At 43.9% G+C, this 17,157-nt stretch overlaps 2 protein-coding genes across 8 annotated transcripts; one reads left to right on the top strand and one right to left on the bottom strand.

Moving 5' to 3' along the window:
* Window positions 1-1,074: 1,074 nt before the first annotated feature.
* On the bottom strand, window positions 1,075-7,139 carry LOC123444236 (single myb histone 4). Of its 5 annotated transcripts, none has more exons than XM_045120894.1 (6): window positions 6,883-7,139; window positions 4,504-4,709; window positions 3,529-3,613; window positions 2,695-2,778; window positions 1,512-1,809; window positions 1,075-1,433 (listed from the first exon to the last, which is right to left on the bottom strand). In XM_045120894.1, the coding sequence occupies exons 1-6, from the start codon at window positions 7,030-7,032 to the stop codon at window positions 1,381-1,383; spliced, it is 876 nt and encodes a 291-aa protein (XP_044976829.1). In that variant the 5' UTR covers window positions 7,033-7,139; the 3' UTR covers window positions 1,075-1,380. The 5 variants fall into 5 exon arrangements, with proteins under 5 accessions (XP_044976829.1, XP_044976831.1, XP_044976830.1 ...); XM_045120896.1 differs by having other exon boundaries at window positions 3,529-3,607; XM_045120895.1 differs by having other exon boundaries at window positions 4,507-4,709.
* Window positions 7,140-12,882: 5,743 nt separating this feature from the next.
* Window positions 12,883-15,362, top strand: LOC123440159 (syntaxin-61-like). 3 transcript variants are annotated; one of them, XR_006630289.1, is made up of 4 exons: window positions 12,883-13,276; window positions 14,550-14,654; window positions 14,751-14,799; window positions 15,007-15,362. XR_006630289.1 is itself a non-coding variant. In XM_045116730.1 (4 exons), the coding sequence occupies exons 1-4, from the start codon at window positions 13,203-13,205 to the stop codon at window positions 15,207-15,209; spliced, it is 441 nt and encodes a 146-aa protein (XP_044972665.1). In that variant the 5' UTR covers window positions 12,898-13,202; the 3' UTR covers window positions 15,210-15,362. The 3 variants fall into 3 exon arrangements, 2 of the variants coding, with proteins under 2 accessions (XP_044972666.1, XP_044972665.1); XM_045116730.1 differs by having other exon boundaries at window positions 12,898-13,286; XM_045116731.1 differs by lacking the exon at window positions 14,751-14,799 and having other exon boundaries at window positions 12,893-13,286.
* Window positions 15,363-17,157: the final 1,795 nt, after the last annotated feature.

The following is a 17,157-nucleotide window of genomic DNA, read 5'->3' as shown; positions in this document are numbered from 1 at the left end:
TCCGACAAGCATCCCTTCACGTTCGGATATTGATTTCATTTTGGCATGTCCGATTTGTTGAACTATGCTTCGATTTGCTTTGTTTCGTACTATTAAATTCAAACAATTTATATCGACTGATCGGCGTGCATGAATTGCGTAGATTTAAAAATTTCCTTTGAGGTATGTGGATATGCGACGCAACATATGAGGAACCGACGGACGCTATCCCTGAACCCTGAACGTGCCTGCAGGCGTAGAGGGGCTCAGATTTGCTAAATCCGGCTTTAGATGCTCTTAGTTTTCCGATGCTAGCGGTGCATGTGAACCATGCTTTAGGCCCGGTTCTTTTGTCAGAATCTGGGGATTCTTCCAGAATCTGACCCTTCCCCAGCTTCTTTCAGAATCTTTGAGCCTCATTTATTTTACAATCCTATCTAGTTAGGGTCTAATTAGCTAGGATTGTAAAACAAATAGGGGTCGAAGATTCTGAAAGAAACTAGGGAGGGGTCAGATTGTGGAAGAATCCTGAGATTCTGGAAAAAGAATTGGGCCTTAGTTTCTTGTCTTGACGACGCCGTTTCATGTTTGTTCCGTCATCTTTTCATAGTGGAACCCCATTGATTATTGGATCGTACGGAGAGATAACATCACACAAAATTACAACTGTAGAAGAAAAACCCCAAACAAGTTTCTGTGTACCCCATTTTGCGACTATGTTATGGCAATCTGTCCTATGGTCTAAAATTTGATTTTATAATCATTTTACAAGAGAGAGAGAGACGCTCTCCGTAACACAGATGTTTGAACTTGTCCGGTCACAACAAACTGGGAACTGGGTCCAAACTCCAGATCAGTGTTTCATAAGATGGACCGACAGGGCAAAGTGCATCGCAGAGGACAAAAAAAACACTGGCGAATCTGCTTTTAGGTGCTTTCGACAAAGGCCATCCATCGGCCATGTAGTACAAAGAAGGCGGCGTCACAGGCTGTACGTTAAGCATCCACCAAAAGCAATCTTCACTTCCCACAAATAATAATAACAAACATAATAATAAAAGCAAACTTCCAGGCTGTACGTTAAGGAGGAGTATATATGACCAAACCTGCAGGCCAAGGCAGCAGGATGACATGCACATTATGATTTCAACGCAGAACAGTATCCAGAATGCAGCAAGTTTAAAATCATCCTAGGCAACGAAATGAATGCCCATCAGGTACAACCAACGAATCGATTCAGGTTATGCTACAACACAGCGACAACAGGCGGGCAAGAAGACAACAGGCTGGGCCAACCTATCCGTCCATCCATGTACAAAGGAGCAGATGTCGGCGCCAACCTATCCATCCATGTACAATAGGGCAGATGCCGGCGCGCAGCTAACGGGGCCGATAATATCATCAAATCTCCCTTTTCGCCACCTGCAGTATTGTGAGCACCTCTCCTCTTGAACCTGAAGCACCAGGGGTTAGATAATGATGGTAAAGATGATGTTGAAGGTGAAAATTGCTGGAGGGTCAACATGCTATACATCGCTGGTAGAGCTCCTCGGCGAGCGCAAGGAGAGACTCGGTCTCCTCGGCCATCTTGCCGATCCTTTCAACCTCCATCATGTGCTCGTTTGCGAGGTGAGATTTGGCCTCCGCGTCGGCTACTTTCATCGCTGCAGCTTCAGCTGCGTCCAGTGCAGGGCTCGCGGCCGCAAACAGGGCTAGACCCTTTGCTGCCTTGGATGACTTGGCTGGATCCTTCTTCTTGAGAGATGAATCTTTCATTGGAGCCAGAGCCCTTTTTGCATATGAATCCGTCAGCTTATAGGACTTGTCAATCTGTTCACATTAAGATAGAAAAGATTATCATTAATTGCATCTAGAGGTCTTTTCACGTCTTCAATTCTCTTCTGAATTAAAATCTATTTAAAGAAATTAAAATAGCAATACAAACTTGAATTTCATGCCGAGCTCCACATAAGATAACTTGTAACTTGAGATGAAGTGTGCCAATTTTGACAGCCAAACTACAGAATCTGAATTCCGCATATCGACAATGCTTAAACTGGAAGAGGTGCAAATCACAACATCTGCTGCAAAGTTGGCACAGTGAGACTTCCTATACCGCCCCTGTATTCCCACCAACACTCTACCCAGTAGACATGAATACTCTGGTTTGGATTTGCTAAGGAATGTGGGTCCCAGCATAATCCATGCGGAGAACTAAGATTCATGTGGATTTGGCAAGGGTCCTGCCGTAGTTTAAAGGGAGAAATAGTAAGCAAGATACACAAAAGAGAACAAATTTACAAAAAGGAAGATTGGAGATGTTGTGGCCTAATGGAGTGGATTCAAACAAGCATGAGACACATATCAGTCGCACCAGCAGCAGCCGACCAAGTAGTTAGGAAGAGAAAGAAATGAGTTAGGAAGGTGAGTTATATTCTTAGGGGGCAAGTCAGTCTTCCCTATAAAAGAGAGACCATGAACCCAGTTTGCAATTAAGCAATGAAGAGTTAGAAGTTCAAATAGGCCTAGGAGCCTCTCTACCAAAGCAGGGAAGAGAGCCCTGACAGTGGCTAGTCGAGGCGAGTGCCCTCCAATTTCTTCAGACCCCAACAAGCTAACAGAAGAAGAACTTTGGCACCCGTAAGCCTTCATAATTCTGGTAGTTTCATTTTCCTAATAAAATTATCTTCATTTTGCTAATGAAAATATTGTCACCTTCTCAACTTTGTTCACGCCTATAAGCCTTCGTAATTTCGCACAAAGCAACCTTCTAAAATTTGGTTGCACCTCATGCCTTTGCTGCATGTATGGCACAAAGACAACATCAGCAACCTACCATCATTCTAACAATGCAACATAATTATGAAACATAAGTACTGCAAAGTACTCCCTCCGTCCCACAATATAAGATGTTTTTGCAAGCTAAAACAGCTTGCAAAAACGTCTTACATTTGTGGAACAGAGGGGGTACAAAACAGGACACATGCAGACCACAAAAACAAAATATTCCTGTAGCAATCAAGGCAATCTTCAGAGCTTCCTTGGTGTAGAGGACCTTAACCAATACATAAAATATCATGCATAAATCATAAATAAAACAGGTCATGAAACATGGGCTCACATTTATTTCACCATGTCAAAGATCAGGTTATATACCAATATCTATGTGAAAAACGGCTAGACTAATCTGTTCACCCAACATAGTACACTAGCTATTATTTTATTTTATTTTTTGCGGGGGAGTACATTAGCTCTTATTACCAACAATATTTTCAGAATACTTTAACGCCAAATTCTCCTGCAAGCAAATCAAGCGACAGCAAATGCTTATAATTCTTTTTTTTTCGAAAGGGAGGCAAAAGATATGCCTCGTCGATTAATTAAGAAGAAGAGAATTGTCCAGTTAATTAATGGAAAACCGGGTGAAAACCGAATGCTTATAATTCTCACTTGTACAATGTTAGTTGTATATCTGAGCAAGACTTGAATGAACTCAAAAAATGAGACAAAAGAATACTACAGCAGAATGAAATCAAAAAGATGCTCAACCTCTATAAAATTGCAAATTGTAGTAACTTCTGAACCATTTGGCTCTTTCAGTTCGCCAAGAGCTTCCAGGATCATGGCACTGTACCTTATATGCAAATAGGTAGACGTAATCAGATCACAAACTAAAATACTTGTGTCAGGGAGAAATGATGCAGTTATAATTCTCAATGAGAAAAAAATAAGAATGCTTAATAACGCTGACAAGACTTTTTATCTTGTTAACCCGAGTCTGTCAACATTTTTGTTATTTAACTACTATGTTCTTACTATGTCTACTCGTTTGTATTCATCTTATACCAATATCATACTTTTAGCGGGCATATCCTTATCTTGTTCGTTCCTACTGCTTTCTTTGAAAATTCATATTGTGATCATTAGACAGAATCATATTCCTGTAATCCTATAAACCTAAATAATTGATCCCCACTATCTCAATTCTCTCGACATGCACACATGCCACCTCACTCCACATACCACCTCATCAACCCACTAACTATTTCTCTTAACATGCATGGGAAATGGCATTTATATTCTCTCTCAAAATGCACACATCCCAACTCACCACACATGCCACCTCATCAATCACACTAATTATATTTCTCTTACCATGCATGGAAAATGCAACATATATATATATATATATATATATATATATATATATACACAACTACATAGTAATCAAATACAATATATCATATCTATTTTAAATTTTATTTAAATATCATCAAAACAATATTGCAACCAATCCCCGCAGCAATGTGCGGGATATCATCTAGTAGAAAGAAATAAACGAGTAGATTTATCTAACATGGGATGAGTAGAAACGTCCTAGATGTATCACGAGATCATGCACTAACTCTTGAATAGAAGTACTGAATTAATAGTACTATGCTTATCTTCCAGAATAAGCAGACGCTTAAAAGTATATGTTTTGTAACCAAAGTTTAAAGTAAAGTCATATGGCTTAAGTAAGACAACTTTGGACTCGGAGTCTTGTCATCATGTGGGCTTTTTTCAGAATCTTCTGGTGGAGCAGCATCGGCAACACTATTTGGGGCCGGGAGAAGCAGAAGCTGCGGGCTAGGTGATGGGGAGGACGAAGGTGCTTTCGGCCTTGGAACCCTTTGTTTATCCCTTGAACCCAGTCCACTTGCACTGAAACTCAAATTCCTCCATTTGTCCTGAAAATTGCAGATAAATTTCAATCAGGTAAGTTAGAGCATAGTGTCATTAAACACGGGAAAATCAGTAAGGTACAACTGAACTTATATACTATCCTCATACTCCTCAAATGGCAGAACTATCATAGCAATCTAAGTTTTAAAAGTATTACTGCCTTGGATTATATGCATGGGAGAAGATTGCAATAAATAAGTTTCCGCTCAGTTATACCCCCAAAAGGTTCTCCCCATTGTGCCCTTATGGAAGGAAAAAGACACAAATGTTGCTTCAGAAAAAACAAAGTTGCCAGATGTGTAACAATTTGCAGCATGCTCCTCATGAGTACTACTTGAAGAAACAATTGAACCACTCCAACAGCAATATATAATTCCTCACGTTTTCTGACTGTATCTATTGGCTTATTCATACAATATATCTGAAGAATAGGTGAGTTATCTAGGAGTAAGGTCATGTACTTTGCCCAGTGCATAAATTTCTATAAATCAAATTACAGAACACAATTTCTCAATCTGTGCAGTAGATTAATTCAATATCTAGGACTCCAATGGCTTCCATGAATATGGTATACAATCTATTCAGTACTTTAATTCAAGATTTAGCCTGCCTAGTATATTGCCGTACCAGGAACTTTTGGCTGCAGTGAAGGAAACAGGATCACACAGGTAAAACTACAGATAAAGACTATAAGGATGGGCACAATTTAGAATAATGTTTCTATTGCTAAGAGTGCATTCATTTTTCAAACATAAAAGAAAAACATATTTCACCACTGTTACAAAACAGATAATGTTTTACATTTTCAACTAAAAATATTTATGCCCGTCTTCAAACTTGCCCGTGTACTAACATTTCATCAGGCTATTCCTAGTGGTCGGACCAGCGTCTGGAAAAACCATAAATACCAGGCTGGGTTGCAATTATCGAATACCTGGTAGGGGGAAGGGAGGGGGGTCTGATTTCAATTAACTGGCTGGGGCTGGATTACCGATTACATTGGAGGAATTGTTAAGAAGAAAATTGTCAGTGGTAATAGTTTCTGATTTCTTATCCATGTTCAACTTGCTAAAGACCTACAGTAAGATTCGTTTTGTAACTAAAGAAGTACAACTCTACAATACAGTCTAAAGGACAGAGGAAGAACAAACTCCGAACTAAAACCATGAAAATAATTCAACTGTGAGAAGTTGTCCTGTTAGTGAAGTAATATACTGGTTAAATGTGATGCTAAAAGCAACTCCTTGAGGGCCCTATTCAGTTATTTCCTTCCCCATGTGGCGCCTTACTCGAGGTTGAATCCTGTCCATCAAAACTTACTCAATCTGAATCGTCTCTGCAGGCATCACATAACTGCACATCACTTACACTAGAACTCCTATGTGCTTAACTAACTGCATTTGTCAGCAGCAAGCTAGCAACACAAACCAAATCCAACTATTTTACCAGCACCTTCCGCAAAGAAGAAAACGCCTCTCTTTTTTGCACTAATTCCAACCTCCTACACCCCAAATCCCCATGACACAAGCACACCCAATGGCATCACCTTACTTCCCTTCTAAACTCTGGGCAGCATAAATAACAAAATTACATCAGAGAGATTTAACTCTTTTTGCGAGGAACATCAGCGAGATATATGTTTCATAAAGTCAATTATTTCTATAGACACAGCACCATCACATGACCAGTGACAACATGAAATTCAACTACTTCGAGCACCAATAGTTTACAGATATGAGAAAAAGGCAACCTTTTACTGTACAAACGAGATCATAAAACATCCACCCTCCCTCCCAACGCAGCACCACATACCATTGGGCAAAATCACATGGCAACATCCCTACGGCAACTAAGCTACACCAAGTCCCCTCAAGCTCTGGATATCGGGTTCAGATTCTCTTCTGTCCGACCCTAAATCTACCACCATGTCCCCGGTCCCGGAATCACTAAGCATCCTACGATGGCCAAAGGGTTAACAGAGCATCGCACACAAATCAGACGGAGACAGTGCGAAACATCACGAGCAGCGCCACGGGACGGGAGGCTCGCCTGGCGGAAAAAAGCGCTTCGTGATGCCGAGCCTACCGAGGCGGCGAGCGGCCGAAGCACACGCGTGTGAGGTACTGTGGTAGATAGGAAGCGGTGCGGTGCTTCAGGAGTTCAGGGGATGGATGGTACCTTGAGGTCGATGTTGGAGCGGGAGGAGAGGACGGGGCTGAACTCGGGATCCTTCTGGATGGTGCGCCACTTGCCAGCCCCGTGCTTGAGCACGCCGCGCCGCAGCGCCTCCTCCTCCTCCGACGTCCACTTCTGCTTCGGCGCGCCCATCTCCCGAGTTCCGCCTCCCTTCCCGTGCTCCTCACCGTATGAACTAGCCGACCAGAAACCCTAATCTCTTTTCGGAGGGTTTTTTCTCTTTATTTGCTGATGAAATGCTCGCCCCGGAGTAGTACGAGTACGTACATACAGAACTCAAAAGGGATAAGCACTCCATAAATCACCAACCATGGCCAAAGACCATCTCCACCCTCCATCCTCTCCTTGAGATTCTTACCGACCAAAAGCAAAATTAATTGCTTACCCAAATTCGTTATATGGTGCACATACAAAGCACAGTCGACACTTTAGGCCCCCCTTAGAATTCATGTAAGCTTTTACGACCGATAAACGATCCGAAGAGAACCAACGGACCTAACCACCACAAGTGTGATACAATGAGTTCACGACCGTGACCCATTGGACCACTACGAATACCCGTTGTTGGCGGCGAGCTCGGATGCCGCCATGACACGAGACATCATCGACGACCACCATTTGGCATGGTCGTCCTAGCCTCAACCTCACAGTCCGACGGAAGCTCAAGCCGTGTGGCAATGCTCACACAGGGAACGAGCGTGAAGCTAGACACCTCTCCACGTGCGTTGTCCTTGGCACTAGCATGTGGCGAAGCGAGACCGTGGCAGACGCACGATGAGACCACGATGGTGTTGGTATGCAGTGGCGACGCACAGAGGCACTATGTTGGTTGCGCGTGGGGTGCCCTGTCGGCGACCCAAAGCTCAACGACGCGGGGGGGGCACACATGGTGGCACAGACGAACGTTGGGCGTGGGTCAAGCGGACACAGCTCGAGGCGATGGTGCTGGTGGTTGACGGTGGTGACTCTCACGGACGACGGTGGCATTGATGTGATCCGATCAAGATGTTGTGGCGCTTGCATTAGCAGTGGACAACCAATCAATATCGAGCGAGACACTAGTGAATATGGTGGAAAACGATTGGACGGGAAGTGTAGTGTAAACTGGTTGATTACGAATGGAATACAAGTGTAGCATGAAACTAGTTGTAAAATTTACGACACGGAAGTAACGTTCCAAGTAGACCGCTCAATTTCTATTACAGTGGTATGTTTTATGCATGTAAAACACTCAAAATGTCAATCCAAGTGCGGCCTTGGGAAATTTTACTAAATTAGAAGGTGCACATAAAGTACCACACTGAGATTCCTATTGGTCATGTTTTTCTCTGGTTATTGTTTCATTAACGGCATCGGAGAAGTGGTGGCGATGACGCGTTTGAATAAGGTGTTTTTGGCCTCTCCCTACCTCAATTCGACTTCAATGAAGGGCATGTGAGGATATGTGTCGCTAGATCTATTGATTTCTTAGGATCTTGGAAGCTGGTGTGTGTATCAACGGAAGCATTTGGGTGGTTATTGACGGAACAAAAATCGACGGAACTAGAGGTAGGGAATCCTAAGCTAGGCATATAAGAGCGATGGTAACAAGGATACATGACTTCACCCAGGTACGGGCTCTCAAAGGAGATAATACCTTATGTCATGCTTGTGTTTATTATGTTGGAGTGGGTACATAGTGCATGCATCTGCCAAGGGTTTATTTTATTGTCTATGAGCCAAGTCCCTTGAATCATAGGTATCAGAGGGTGCTAGGTACATGGTGATGGAGTCGAATCTGGCTGATCTCGAGTAGGGGGTCCCGAGCTGGTAGCATTGTCACGATGGTAACATGACATAAAAGGACGCATGGTGTTTACACAGATTCATGCCCTCTCGAGGAGGTAAAACCCTACATCATGCTTTGTTTGTATTGATTGTGGATGGGGTATAGAGTACATGTTGATCTATCACGATATTGTATGTGAATGAGTCTATCTTCCTCTACGAACTACGCCTCTCAACTTATATAGATGTCGGAGTCCCTAGGGTTACACATAGGTCGATTACATCTAAAGATAAACATATGAAAGATTGCATTCATGTCTTGGAGTATGTTCCAAGTCCTCGGAGGATTCCATCTTCATTATTTCATGGGGCCAGACGAATGGGCCCATTGATAGGTTGTTTGGGGGTTATATGCCCAACCCATGTCTGGGAGCCGACATGGTTAGCACCCCCTATCCGGGACAGCATCAGTAGCCCCTCAACAGGTCTTCAATCCGAGGACTGTCCTCGGATGGATTGTTCTACATTATTGGTCTTTGGCCTTGCAAACTGGTTCAACACCTTCTTTACGTGTCTGTCTCCAAAGCGACTAGAAATTTGTCCGAGGAATGGTATACCTCGTACATCCGAGGAGCTTCAACTCAGCTTACCAAGAAGTATCCTTCCATTTGTCAGATCTGAAGACCCCTTCAGCGCCCAGTTATCTTAACGGCGAAGTCTTCGTGTGCCAAAATGGGGGATGCTAGTTTGGTTGCATTTTAACAACTTTGACCAAAACCGAAACACCACCACGTACTTCAGAACGAAAAGTCCCTTCGATAGTCATTATGATGTGTTAGCACAGCTCCGGGCCTTGCCATTGGCATGTCTTGTCAATAAAGAGATTGTGCCCTGGATTTTCGGCAACATCATTAGTAAAAACTCCTCGTTTCATGCATGCACGTAACACACATTGCATTGTGAACTTACATAATTACTTCAATGCAATGCTCTCTTCCATACTTTCATTAGCTTATGGACAGGTACACACTAAAATCAATCCATCTTCACGCCATTCCTCCCGCTCTTGCTCTCATCATCCCCAAGATCCAGCACCCAGAGAACATAGTCCGGCGAGACCTCTTGATCCCCCTTTTCCCTGCTTACAATCTCAAGCGATGGCTGATGATCCACAAGTATAGGGGATTGATCGTAGTCCTTTTTATAAGTCAGAGTGTCGAACCCAACAAGGATCAGAAGGAAATGATAAGCGGTTTTCAGCAAGGTATTCTCTGCATGTACTAAAAGTGGTGGTAATGTATAGTTTGATAGCAAGATAATTCGCAACAAGTAACAATAGTAATAAAGTGCAGCAAGATAGCCCAATCCTTATTATGCAAAGGACGGGCCCAAAGTGTTTCTTATAATAAGCAAAGTGTTCTCGAGGACACATGGGAATTTTGTCTAGTCATGCCTATTATGTTTTAGTTGATCTGTGTTCACTACTTTGATAACATTGGTATGTGGGTGGACCGATGTTAATGTGTTGTTCTTACTTGAACAAACAACCCACTTATGATTACCCTCTTTCACAAGAATCCACAACTACAAAAGATGAATTAAGATAAAACTAACCATAGCATGAAACATATGAATCCAAATCAGCCCCTTGTAGAATAGTACATAAAACTAGGGTTTAAGTTTCCGTCACTCTCACAACACATCATCTACTTTCTACTCCATAATGCTTTCCTCTACACCCAAATATGGTGAAGTGTCATTGATATGTTTCCAACATATTGATAATATTTTTTATTGTTCCATGCTATTATATTATCAATCTTGGATACTTTATATGCAATAATATGTTATTTTATATCATTTCTGGAACTAACCTATTAACCTAGTGTTAGCTCTTGTTTTTTGTGTTTTTGAATTTTATAGAAAGTCAATACCAAACGGAGTACAAACATGATGAAACATTTTGGCGATTTTTTCTGGAAGATTTTGGGCCCATGAAGCTTCGGGAGGAGGCCACACACCGTCATACGTCTCCAACGTATCGATAATTTATGAAGTATTCATGCCATGTGTACCCATGTTTATGATACTTTTGTATGGTTTTGATGCACTTTTATATGATTTAATGGAACTAACCCAGACTGATGTTCTTTTCAGCATAATTACCATGGTGTTGTTTTTGTGCAGAAGATAAAAAATCTCGGAATTGAACAAAACTTTTTGACGGTTTTTTCTGGAAGGAAAGGGACCCAGGAAGCTTCAAATGAGTACTAGAAGACCCACATGGGACTCACAAGGAATTAGGGCACACCTAGGGGGTGGCCGCCTCTGTTACCTTGTGGCCCCCTTATGGCATATCTTTGGCTTGATTCCAACGCTGAAAATCTTATATATTCGGAAACCCCCAAAAGTTAACGTAGAACTTCCGCTCCGCCACCGCAAGCCTCTGTTCTAAAGTGATCTCATCCAGAGCCCTGTTCCCGCATCCTACCGGAGGGGAAAATCATCATTGGAGGCCATCTTTATCATCCTGGCGCTCTCCATGATGAGGAGGGGGTAGTTCACCCTCGGGGCTGAGGGTATGTACGAGTAGATATGTGTTTGATCTCTCTTTCTTTCTCTCTCTCTCGTGTTCTTAAGATGGAAGGATCTTGATGTATCATGAGCTTTGCTAATACTGTTGGATCATATGGTGTTCTCCCTTTCTATCTTGATGTGATGAATTGAGTCTTTTCCTTTGAGGTTTTGTTATGTTGGATTGGATTGGATTTTTCACGAGGCCCCAAGATGTGAACCGGAGCCATTTGCACTTGTGGATGTTGTGAACCATTTGCACTTGTGGGTGTTGCATTTGTGGGTGTTGTGAACCATTTGCACTATTTGTGGGTGTTGTGAACCATTTGCGCTATTTGTGTTTTAATGCTATGAATTGTGTGACTATATATGAGTGTCTTAAGTTGTGTTGTGCACTATTTGTGGGTGCTGTGCATCAATGTGATGTGGAAAACAAGTGTGCATAAGTGCTGTGGAAAGTGTTGTGGAAAATGATGTGCATCAATGTGCTGTGAAAATGCTGTGCAGGGATGCTGGCAGTAGAGATGGCGGTAGGTTTTCACATGTGTGACGCCTAAGACTAAGGCGTCACACTTGTGCAACGCCCAAGGCTTAGGCGCCACACATGTGCATCTGAAGTGTGGACTCTCTGTTAGTAACAGAGAGTCCACACTTCAGATGCACATGTGTGGCGCCTAAGCCTTAGACGCCACACATGCCTTAGGCCAATAAGGACAAGTTCAGCATAGCTAGGACAGAAATCGAACACCATGTCAAGCTCATCCGGGTCCGGATCAATATTACCTTTTAAAAAGGCATCCTTGTCCACGTGAACATAAACACATGTTCTTTCCATCCCTAAACAACACAACATACAATATTTTTTATAAGCAATCATCCAAATACTACAATATCTACTTAATAAAAATAAACCCTATTCCTAACTTTCAAACATCCATAACACTAAGCCTAACCCTATCCTAACCCTAACACAACCATCCAAACATCCAAACAACCCTAATACTAACCCTATCCCATCCCTAAAACAACCATAATGCAAACATCAAAACAACCATAATCCTAACCCCATCATACCCCTTATCCTAACATAAAAACAAATACAACAATATCATATACATCCCACATTTTATGAAAAATTAGGGTTTCCTCAAATTTGCAACAAAATGACCGCAAGATATTTTTGTTTGGATGAGAATGAGGGGATATGGGGGATTACCTTACGAAAGGGATTGGACAACAAATGCCCGGTCCAAACCTTCAGATCTGGTGATTTGGAGAGGGATTTGACGAAGGGGTGACTTGAACACAAAGCTGTGAAGGGAGGGGAATGAGGAGGGGGTGGGGGAAGGGGCTGGCCCGTGGCTGGATAAGTCGCAGTGTGGCGCCTAATTCTTCGGCGCGCACACTTTACAGGGTGCGGCGCCTGAGGCTTAGGCGTCGCACTACCTGGGGTGGGCCCGCTCTGCCAGGTGGCCAGAAGCGTGGCGCCGACGACTTAGGCGTCACACAGTGTATTGTGGCACCTAGGTGTCGGGCGTCACACGAAAGGGTCACACGGGTGAATTTTTTTTGTTTTCGGGTTCACTTCATGAGTTCTTTTGCTTCGGGGGTCATTTTTGTTAATTTTGCCCCGCCCTCGCGGCAGCACCCAGTACGGCGAGACGGCGTGGCCGCACGGACGCTGCGAGGTCCAGGGGCTGCGCCAGCAGCAGCTACCCTGCCGTTACCCTCCTTGCCGACGGCTCCTTCCTCGCGGCAGCGCCCAGTACGTCGAGACGGCGTGGCCCCATGAGCTGCTACTCTGCCGTTCCCCTCCCCCTCCTCGCCGGTGGCTCCTCCCTCGCTGCAGCGCCCAGTACGGCGAGACGCCGGGGCTGCATGGGCACCGCCAGGTCAACGGCTAATACGGCGAGGCAGCGCGAGATCCAGGGCCGACACCGGCCAATACAGCGAGGCGCTGGATGTCCGGCGGCTGTACGTCCTCCTGCCCGCCGTGCCCCCCACCCGCATCACCAAGCATCCCAACGGCATCCACGTATTTCCCGGTACCACCCACCTCCCCCTCCCCTGTTGCTTCACATGAGTCCATAGCTGATGGCGGCCGCCGTCTCCAAGCTCACGAATGCAGGAAATTCGCTGCCATCCTGCAGCAATCGCAGCCCGCAAACGGATACCCACGATGGATAGGACTCAGTAGGAATAAGTGTCTTAAGATCTTGAACAGTCAATTTTGAGAAAGATGAAACTGTAGCAGCCTGCAGACAGGTAAAATTGTGGTGAGAATTGACCAGTCCACAAACAAGTGCTGTTGTAGGAAGATATATTCTTTTCATCAAATAATAGTTGCTAGGTTCTCAAGATAATTTTTTCACAGCTCACCAAAATTTAAAAGTGGGAGTGAACTAAGAGTTGCACAGGATAGTCAGTAAACCAAAGCATTAATAATTACTTCGAAAAAATAGGTGTTTTTACTTTTGGAATGCTCATCTCAATGTAAGGACGTATTCAAAGTGCACAATTCAATACACAGTAGTAAGCGTCTTTGTGGACTATATATATTCATTTCCATCAACGGACCTGATTGTGCTATTGACAATCCCTGAGTGAAAAGTCAAAACCAACTCATATGTGTATTGCCTAATTGCTGCAATTGAACTATTAATTCACTACCAACCCCAATGTCTCAATGAGGATAGTCAGCCCATTGTGCATTGCTGCTCTCATACTGTTCTGGGTGTGCATTGCTGTTCTTATCTCTGTACTTTCCAATTGTGCAAATTTTAGGACCTGTTTTGGGTGAATTTAGATGTTCGGACCTGTCTGGATTCTGAATGCACTTTGCGTTTGCTATATTCAGATTTGCACACAGAAATTTTACTGTAAAAAAAATTGTAACTACGTACTGTTTGAATTAATACACCTGAATCTGCAGATTTGCACATACAGATCTTCAGAGATTTGAGCAGATCAAATCTTGATATATGCGCTGTACCTTCTTGCTGAATCGATGTAGTTATCATATAAGTATGGTACTGTATATCATTGATTAGGTTTAATGTAGTCTAGCAAATTTAGGCAAGTAGTACATCATGAATATTTTTAACTGAATTGGGTGCTCACTTTTACATACATATGGTATGATATTAATGTAGGTTCAATTGGGTTAGCTGTAGATTTTCCATCTTTTGCATCCCTTGCTTTTATTGCACTCAGATTTAGTTCAGAATGTATTTCACCTTACCTTCTTTGAGCCAAGAATATGACCAAATAGGTAAGTGTCAACTCAAGGATTTGAATTTATTTGGCAGGCACCAATTGTCAGTGAGAGGCAGAAGAGGAATGCTGACACCGCGTTCAGTGCTCCTTCAGACATGGAGTGCAGCAAGGCTTCAGATGATGACCTTGACAAGATGGTGAGCAGAGTAACGCAACTATACCATTGCACGATCTGCACGAGTTATCTGCCATTTCGGTGTTTTCATCTCTCATCATGCATTTCGGTGTTCCAGATAATTATGCATATCCAGGCTCACCATACACGAAGAACTGTCTGGACAGGTAGTTGCTACTGACTGACAAGCAGGCTGTAGGTTGCCGGATGGGTGTGGTTAGCAATTACAGTTTAAACAATTCTGATCTATAGTTGAGGGACATTTGATTCCATTTTCAATTATTAATAGTTATGTAGTTTTGTTATGAGTTTATATCATGATAAAAAGAGTACATATGGCACGGAGAGTAACTACATGGCTACTGTTTTCACAGGAAAGGATCCTCAACAACCTAAGCCTGGAGATGGAAACTACTTTCAACAGGCTCGACTTTGTGCAGAAACGGGTGGCGATGGTGATGAAGAAGGCCAGCATCAAGAGGCAGATCATGCTCATCCTCTACCTGGTGGTTCTCTTCATTATACTCTTCCTTCTGGTCTTCTTGACATAGCAATATATACTACTCGTATAGCATAGTGTACATACGAGTACCTGCTTATGGTAAGTTCTGTAGTAGAAGTAGAAATAAGTGTACACATTACCCATTCTATTCAATCTTGCCGCTGTGTTCCACGTTTGAAACAAAACTCTCTCGTAGTTATGCCTGTTCTATCAAGCTTGAGACTATCAGTTTAGCACTGCTTAGAGACGATAGAAGCCTCAACAGTCGAATCACATAGATCTTTTAGACGGCAGAAGCCTCGACAGTTGAATAACATAAATAGTCTTCGAAAATACGGAGGCAAACATGGTTCCATGTGCACCTGCATGAAAACTGTCACTTGAACACCAAGCAAGGAAATCAGCAGCTGCCATTGTTCAGAGAATGAGCTAATTCTCTGAAAATGAGTTTTGCTTTTCTGTATGAATTCTGAATATTGTATGAGCCCGTGACACCACTGCCCCATGTCTTAGTGTAACGCGAGTCGAGGCGGACGTCGTTGCGGTAGCGACGACGGACGCCGAGTCGAGCCCGTGACACCACTGCCCCCCTGTCTTCGCGTAACGCGAGTCGAGGCGGACGTCGTCGCGGTAGCGACGACGGACGCCGAGACGAGCACGTGACACCACTGCCCCCTGTCTTAGCATAACGCGAGTCGAGGCGGACGTCGTCACGGTAGCGACGACGGACGCAGAGACGAGCACGTGACACCACTGCCCCCCCCCCCCCTGTCTTAACATAACGCTAGTCGAGGTGGACGTCGTCTTGGTAGCGACGACGGACGCCGAGACGAGCACGTGACACCACTGCCCCCTGTCTTAGCGTTACGCGAGTCTAGGCGGACGTCGTCACGGTAGCGACGACGGACGCCGAGACGAGCACGTGACACCACTGCCCCCTGTCTCAGCATTACGCGGTTCGAGGCGGACGTCGCACATGACACCACTGCCCCCTGTCTAGCGTAACGCGAGTCGAGACGGACGTCGTCGCGGTAGCGTCGATGGACGCCGAGACGAGCCCGTGACACCACTGTCCCCCTGTCTTATCGTAACGCGAGTCGAGGCGGACGTACGCCGAGACGAGCCCGTGACACCACGGTCCCCTTGTCTTAGCGTTACGCGAGTCGAGGCGGACGTCGTCGCGGTAGCGACGACAGTCGCCGAGCCGAGCCCGTGACGCCACCGCCCCCTGTCTTAGCGTAACGCGAGTCGGGGCGGACGTCGTCGCGCGTAACAACCCCCCCCCCCCCCCCCCCCGTCTTAGCGTAACGCGAGTCGAGGCGGACGTTGTCGCGGTAGCGACGACGGACGCCGAGACGAGCCCGTGACACCACTGCCCCTCTGTCTTAGCGTTACGTGAGTCGAGGCCGAGACGAGCACGTGACACCATTGTCCCTTGTCTTAGCGTTACGCTTATTTTAAATAATTATTGGAAATTCAAAATTTTGTTCGTAATTTAAAAAATCAATGCGACCAACATTTTTGGAAATTATGAGCAAATATTTTTTTCATTTTAATTAATTGTTGCAAATTTTGAAAATATTTACGATTTCCCGAAAAAATTACAAATTCAAAATTTTGTTCGTAATTTTAGAATCTTGTTCTCGCTTTGGAATATTTTTGTTATAATTTTGAAAGTTCATCACTGTAGATTAATTGAATGAATATTCATGGTTTAACCAAAATGTTGTAGATTTATTTAATTCAGGACGCTATTTTTCTTGTTTAAAATATTAACGTAAAATTTTAATTAAAAGGGAATAGAGGGATTGGTTAATTTGTTTTTCTGGGCAAAAGCAACAATTTTTTTCGGTTGAAAGTGTTAGTTTATTTTGGTTGAAAGTGTTAGTTTAAGTGGTGTATTGGGTCAAGGCTAGGCTGAACGCGCTAGCAGCGAAAGGGAATAGAGCGCACCACCCAGGACGTGTCGTTTTGCTGTCGGCGACCTCGTCCGAAATCGAGCGCGCCACCCAGGACGCGCGCG

This window comes from Hordeum vulgare, chromosome 3H (assembly GCF_904849725.1).
Source record: "Hordeum vulgare subsp. vulgare chromosome 3H, MorexV3_pseudomolecules_assembly, whole genome shotgun sequence".
Lineage (NCBI taxonomy): Eukaryota > Viridiplantae > Streptophyta > Magnoliopsida > Poales > Poaceae > Hordeum > Hordeum vulgare.
This window is presented reverse-complemented; position numbering and strand designations above follow the sequence as displayed.

Coding starts and splice junctions, on each gene's coding strand:
- LOC123440159 (XM_045116730.1), top strand. CDS start 13,203: ATGTCCGGCGGCTGTACGTCCTCCTGCCCGCCGTGCCCCCCACCCGCA. Junction 14,655..14,750: donor ATGATGACCTTGACAAGATG/GTGAGCAGAGTA, acceptor TCGGTGTTCCAG/ATAATTATGCATATCCAGGC. Junction 14,800..15,006: donor ACGAAGAACTGTCTGGACAG/GTAGTTGCTACT, acceptor CTGTTTTCACAG/GAAAGGATCCTCAACAACCT.
- LOC123444236 (XM_045120894.1), bottom strand. CDS start 7,032: ATGGGCGCGCCGAAGCAGAAGTGGACGTCGGAGGAGGAGGAGGCGCTG. Junction 4,710..6,882: donor GCTCCAACATCGACCTCAAG/GTACCATCCATC, acceptor TGCAATTTTCAG/GACAAATGGAGGAATTTGAG. Junction 2,779..3,528: donor CAATTTGCAATTTTATAGAG/GTTGAGCATCTT, acceptor CCATACATGCAG/CAAAGGCATGAGGTGCAACC.